Source organism: Penaeus japonicus, unplaced genomic scaffold (assembly GCF_977035675.1).
Source record: "Penaeus japonicus unplaced genomic scaffold, GWHDUDI00000001_assembly GWHDUDI00000031, whole genome shotgun sequence".
Classification (NCBI taxonomy): Eukaryota; Metazoa; Arthropoda; class Malacostraca; order Decapoda; family Penaeidae; genus Penaeus; species Penaeus japonicus.
The window spans coordinates 20,591,215-20,598,714 of NW_028234433.1; the positions used below are offsets into that span (position 1 = coordinate 20,591,215).

Here is a 7,500-nt window from a genome sequence, read left to right on the forward strand (position 1 = left end):
TTCCCTAGCAGTATATCCCTTCCTTGAACATCATTTACCGAGCAGTATATCCCTTCCTTGAAAGTATTTCCCTAGCAGTATATCCCTTCCTTGAAAGTATTTCCCTAGCAGTATATCCCTTCCTTGAAAGTATTTCCCTAGCAGTATATCCCTTCCTTGAAGAGCATTTCCCTAGCAGTATATCCCTTCCTTGAAAGTATTTCCCTAGCAGTATATCCCTTCCTTGAAGCGCATTTCCCTAGCAGTATATCCCTTCCTTGAAAGTATTTCCCTAGCAGTATATCCCTCCTTGAACATCATTTACCGAGTCAGATATACCCTTCCTGAACAGTATTTCCCTAGCATATTCCTTCCTTGAAAGTATTTCCCTAGCAGTAATACCATCCTTGAAGAGCATTTCCCTAGCAGTATATCCCTTCCTGGGGAAAAGAGTAAAAAAAAGGAAGGATTTTCCCTAGCAGTTATCCGCTGGCCATGAAGAACATTTCCCTAGCAGTATATCCCTTCCATGAAGAGCATTTCCCTAGCAGTATATCCCTTCCTTGAAGAACATTTCCCTAGCAGTATATCCCTTCCATGAAGAGCATTTCCCTAGCAGTATATCCCTTCCATGAAGAACATTTACCGCGCTTTTTAGCCCTTCCTTGAGCGCATTTCCCTAGCATATAATATCCTCTTCCTTAAGATCATTTTCCTAGCAATTTATCCCTTCCTGAAAGTATTTCCCTAGCATATATCCTTCCTTAAATTAGTAATTTCACTACAGTATATCCTTCCTTGAAAGTATTTCCTAGCAGTATATCCCGTTCCTTGAAAGTATTTCCCTAGCAGAATATCCTCACATGAAAGTATTTCCATAGCAGTATATCCCTTCCTTGAAGGAGCATTTCCTAGCAGTATATCCCTTCCCCCCCTCCCCATGAAGAGCATTTCCCTAGCAGTATATCCCTTCCTTGAAGAGCATTTCCCTAGCAGTATATCCCTTCCATGAAGAGCATTTCCCTAGCAGTATATCCCTTCCATGAAGAACATTTCCCTAGCAGTATATCCCTTCCTTGAAGAGCATTTCTTAGCAGTATTTATCCCTTTCCTTGAAGAGTATTTCCCTAGCCAGTATATCCCTTCCTTGAAGAGCATTTCCTAGCAGTATATCCCTTCCTTAAGAGCATTTCCTACAGTATATCCTTCCTTGAAGCGGCAGTATTTCCCTAGCAGTATATCCCTTCCTTGAAGAGCATTTCCCCTAGCAGTTATCCCTTCCTTGAAGAGTATTTCCCTAGCAGTTTAATCCCTTCCTTAAGCGCATTTCCCTTATATAATATCCCTTCCTTGAAGAGCATTTTCCCTAGCAGTATATCCCTTCCTTGAGAGCATTTCCTAGCAGTATATCCCTTCCTTGAAGCAGCATTTTCCCCTAGCATAAATCCCCTTCCCTGAAAGCATTTCCCCAATATATCCCGTCCTTGACAGAGCTTTTGCCTACAGTATATCCTTCCCAAAACATTTCCTAGTATATATCCCTTCCTTGAAGAGCATTTCCCTAGCAGTATATCCCTTCCTTGAAGAGCATTTCCCTAGCAGTATATCCCTTCCTTGAAGAGCATTTCCCTAGCAGTATATCCCTTCCTTGAAAGTATTTCCCTAGCAGTATATCCCTTCCTTGGAATATTCCTAGCAGTATCCCATTCCTTGAAAGAGCATTTCCTAGCATATATCCCTTCCCTTGAAAGTATTTCCCCTACATATATCCTTCTTGAAGAGGCATTTCCCTAGCAGTAAATATCCCTTCCATGAACGAAAAAAAACTGTTTTGCCTAGCAGTATATCCCTTCCTTGAAGAGCATTTCCCTAGCAGTATATCCCTTCCCTGAAGAGCATTTCCCTAGCAGTATATCCCTTCCTTGAAGAGCATTTCCCTAGCAGTATATCCCTTCCTTGAAGAGCATTTCCCTAGCAGTATATCCCTTCCTTGAAGAGCATTTCCCTAGCAGTATATCCCTTCCTTGAAGAGCATTTCCCTAGCAGTATATCCCTTCCTTGAAGAGCATTTCCCTAGCAGTATATCCCTTCCATGAAGAGCATTTCCCTAGCAGTATATCCCTTCCTTGAAGAGCATTTCCCTAGCAGTATATTCCTTCCATGAAGAGCATTTCCCTAGCAGTATATCCCTTCCTTGAAGAGCATTTCCCTAGCAGTATATCCCTTCCTTGAAAGTATTTCCCTAGCAGTATATCCCTTCCTTGAAGAGCATTTCCCTAGCAGTATATCCCTTCCTTGACAAGGTCTGCAATGATCTCCACATGCCTCTCCTCCCTGTCTGGAGAGCCCGAGGCGATGTCCGTGCTGCCGAGCATGATCAGCCCTGACACTAAATCAGCGGCTCTGAAATCTGCATCGAGGTCCTCCCTGCCGTAGCCTAGAGCCTCGAGATCGATGTCGAACTTCGCGAGCCTGGAAGTGAACGCGTTCCAGTAATCTGAGCGGAGAGCCTGGCCATACTGACGTCTCACCGAGGGCGTTAGTGACGACCAGATCATCAGGGACACGTCTAGAGCTGGGGGTCCGTAGGCGAGCATCTGCCAGTCGATGATGCAGCTGTGCGTCGCGTCGCCCTCGCTCTTGACGAGGAGGTTGTTGCACCAGAAGTCGTAGTGCAACAGAGTGTTGAGTTTTCCCGAAGGCGTGAGAGCCTCGCGCAGCGCCAGCCTTATGTCCTTCCCTTCTAGGAAACGCTGCAGACCTTCGCGTGCCTCCTGCCTATCCTGGCGGGACTCGAAGAAGCCCAGCGTCGTTGGGAGGAGCCTCTCCACCAAGTACGCGAAGCAGCTCACCGCTCGCTCCACCGAGTACAGGAAAGGGAACCGCTCCTGAAGGGATGCTCCGTCCTTCGTCTCCAGCGCGAAGGACGCGGCGTGGAAGCGCGCGATGGCCACCACGGCGGACTTCGCTTGGCCGTAACTAAGGCCTTTGTTGAAGTCCTCGACCCTGTAGCCGCGGGGACACATGTTCTCCAAGACCAGCGTGGACTCCTTCCCTGCGTCGTACTTGGCGTAATAGAGCGAGGGAGCCCAGGGCGCGGCCAGGTCGTCTGAGGTCAGGTGGGCCCGTTCGATGGCCTCCAGGGCTGGCTTGACCTGCCGGGATAAGTGGGAAATTAGTTCCTTTGCAATAGAAACACTACAATCCACTGCAAGGAACATTGACTATTATCAGTGTTGCAAATTGGTAGTTATAGATTGAGCAAATTATATCATATCTACCGTGCCTATTTACAGTGTTAGTCGATTACACAAGGAAGTAAGGGATGTAAGTGAAATAGTTGTGTTAAATATTATAAGGAGAGTTATCATTACTATTTTTTTTAACTAGAATCTCTTCCCTTTAATTCCCAAGGCACACCAGCCAATCTAAAAAATAAATAATGAGTACGATATTTATGTTTATGTAATATGTAATTTATTTACCTAGTTAATTTTAACCCACTTAAATAAAAAATGGGACTGTCCATAAAAATATCTGGTGCAATTGCCAAAAATCAAGCATAAATCACCCGACTTTTCGTAAAACACTTCGCAAGGCAGGAAGTCCGATCTGCAATGTAATATAATCATCACAAGTCATACGAGCGACGATTAGCATCCTATGAGCGAAAAGGAGGCCGGCACAGTTTCCCCGACGCCTGAAGCGACGATGCGAAAAGGGGCGATTCCGAATGCACGTCAGGACGTCGCGTCGGTCGAATCAATAAATCCTCGAGATCGGGAGACCTGAGACGTTTATTTCTGGGCCGGAAGGAGTTTGGATTTGGCCAACTGTCTTCGCTTTTTTTTGTTTTTGTTTTTTTCTTTCTTTCTTTTTCTTTTTCTTTTTCTTTTTTTTCTTTCTCTCTCTCTTTTCTTTTCTCCTTAATTTATTTATTTTTTATTATTTTCTATTTCTTGTATATATATTTTTTTATTTCTATATTTTTTTCTTTCTTATATTCTATTATTTTGTATATTTCATTTCGTTTTTTTATTTTCCTTTTTTGTTCTTTTGGTTTTAACATTCTCGTTTGAAGGAGATGAAACGTTTCCCAAATGACAACTTCGCCGTAACTCCAACTTCATAAAAAAGAAAAAAAAAATTGTCTTTACGAATTCATTGTAGCATTTAAGGTCTTTGTTAAGTCAAAGAAATGACGTGTCTCCACTTAACTGATATTTGATGAGCGATAATGACTCTGATGAAATGTATTGATAATTTAGAAAAATGAGCAAGAGAGGTTAGAGAGAAGACGCTATCTGGGAAATATTCAATTATGAATCTTGATTAAATCTCTTCAAGTCACAGCTGAAAGACAGGCACTCCACATTATGTCTATTTCTGTGGCCGTGAAAGCAATAGACATTTCCATGAAATTGCATTCAAAGCATGATATTCATCAGATTTTACCTACAAAGTGGTACCTCTGAAAGAATACATACACGAGGATAAACCACTAAATATCCAGGGGAGGAAGGTGGTAAATAGGAGCGAAATAATAGGAAAAATGAAGATTCATAAATATTCTGTGATGTTTCCTCCCAACCTCGTCTCTTAACCCTTTCCTTCCCTCCACCATCACCCCTTTCCTTTCCCTCCAGCGTCCCTCTCCACCCTTCACCCACCGCTATGTAAGTAGACATGAACTGTGCATGACCGTGGTCTCTCTCGTTATACCTCAGTGTAGAATTTGGCTTCCCGCAAGTCAAAAAGGTTCTCTCGCATGAGCTCCATCGCATGCCCGTCCCGTGGGAGGAGCTTGAACAGGAGATGAGCGCAGAGCTCCTCTCCTGCTGCCACGTATCTGACACTTGCTGACACTTGCTCTGACAGGAATCCCTCCCTCTCAGAACTCGCCTTCTTCGCCGTCCAGTCACGGATCTGCAACGGGGAGACAAGTCGTTAGCTATGGTAATTCAGGGTCGAATAGTCGGGAGTCAATTAGCTTTCCTCTCGTATACAGTGCAGTCTGCAGGATGGTGAATGGCTGTGTGGTTGACTTCTGGTTTATTCTAAGTGTTGTTCTATCCTGCATCCGTAGCTCTATTCCTTCATGATTCATAACAATATTCCTCTGACTATCTAGCTTTACTCGATTGCTTCATTCGTCCTTCCCTTCCCCTTTTCCTCTTCCTATGTTTGCCAGACCTCTTTTCCACCTCCGAAAAGCACCTACCACTCAGACCCGAAACTTCACCCAGTCCCCGAAACCAAGAAATAAAAGAAGACGCTCCGCCTCTCCGCAGAAACTCATAAAAGCTCATAAAGTCTGGAAAGCTCGCCTCAAGAACACAAACCTCAAAATACACGAGAGTCTTCTCCATGGCTCTCATGAAGATCCCTCGAGCAAAATGATCATTCCAGTCGCCATTAGGCTCCTCGCTCACGGATCAAAGGAACTAGCTCTTAGTACATGTTTACTTCATCCGATGAGTGGCTAACTGTTAACCCAATTTGCCGGACCACGTGCGCCTTCGCCTCCCTCAGCCGGGCCTAATATGATATATTTATATTTATATTTATATTTATATTTATATTTATATTTATATTTATATTTATATTTATATTTATATTTATATTTATATTTATATTTATATTTATATTTATATTTATATTTATATTTATATTTATATTTATATTTATATTTATATTTATATTTATATTTATATTTATATTTATATTTATATTTATATTTATATTTATATTTATATTTATATTTATATTTATATTTATATTTATATTTATATTTATATTTATATTTATATTTATATTTATATTTATATTTATATTTATATTTATATTTATATTTATATTTATATTTATATTTATATTTATATTTATATTTATATTTATATTCATATTTATATTTATATTTATATTTATATTTATATTTATATTTATATTCATATTTATATTTATATTTATATTTATATCTATATTTATATTTATATTTATATTTATATTTATATTTATATTTATATTTATATTTATATTTATATTTATATTTATATTTATATTTATATTTATATTTATATTTATATTTATATTTATATTTATATTTATATTTATATTTATATTTATATTTATATTTATATTTATATTTATATTTATATTTATATTTATATTTATATTTATATTTATATTTATATTTATATTTATATTTATATTTATATTTATATTTATATTTATATTTATATTTATATTTATATTTATATTTATATTTATATTTATATTTATATTTATATTTATATTTATATTTATATTTATATTTATATTTATATTTATATTTATATTTATATCTATATTTATATTTATATTTATATTTATATTTGTATTTATATTTATATTTATGTATATATCTATATATATATTTATATTTATATTTATATTTATATTTATATTTATATTTATATTTATATTTATATTTATATTTATATTTATATTTATATTTATATTTATATTTATATTTATATTTATATTTATATTTATATTTATATTTATATTTATATTTATATTTATATTTATATTTCTATTTATATTTATATTTATATTTATATTTATATTTATATTTATATTTATATTTATATTTATATTTATATTTATATTTATATTTATATTTATCTTTATATTTATATTTATATTTATATTTATATTTATATTTATATTTATCTTTATATTTATATTTATATTTATATTTATATTTATATTTATATTTATATTTATATTTATATTTATATTTATATTTATATTTATATTTATATTTATATTTATATTTATATTTATATTTATATTTATATTTATATTTATATTTATATTTATATTTATATTTATATTTATATTTATATTTATATTTATATTTATATTTATATTTATATTTATATTTATATTTATATTTATATTTATATTTATATTTATAATTATATTTATATTTATATTTATATTTATATTTATCTTTATATTTATATTTATATTTATATTTATATTTATATTTATATTTATATTTATATTTATATTTATATTTATATTTATATTTATATTTATATTTATATTTATATTTATATTTATATTTATATTTATATTTATATTTATATTTATATTTATATTTATATTTATATTTATATTTATATTTATATTTATATTTATATTTATATTTATATTTATATTTATATTTATATTTATATTTATATTTATATTTATATTTATATATATATATATATATATATATATATATATATATATATATATATATATATGTATATATATATATATATATATATATATATATATATATATATATATATATATATATATATATATATATATATATATATATATATATATATATATATATATATATATATATATATATATATATATATATATATATATATATATATATATATATATATATATATATATATATATAATATATATATATACACACACACACACACACACACACACACACACACACAC

The 7,500-nt window shown here is 33.0% G+C and overlaps 1 protein-coding gene across 2 annotated transcripts in view; it reads right to left on the bottom strand.

The window, feature by feature from the left end:
* Positions 1-2,225: 2,225 nt before the first annotated feature.
* LOC122255701 (uncharacterized) overlaps positions 2,226-7,500 on the bottom strand; it is a 12,325-nt gene continuing 7,050 nt past the window's right edge. The window contains exons 3-4 of one of the 2 annotated variants that reach the window (XM_043019970.2): positions 4,702-4,905; positions 2,226-3,134 (exon numbers count right to left, since the gene is read on the bottom strand). In XM_043019970.2, the coding sequence (XP_042875904.2) occupies positions 2,256-3,134; positions 4,702-4,905 (1,083 nt within the window). In that variant the 3' untranslated portion in view covers positions 2,226-2,255. The remainder of the gene's footprint in view (positions 3,135-4,701; positions 4,906-7,500) is intronic. The other variant, XM_043019971.2, reaches the window with a different exon arrangement.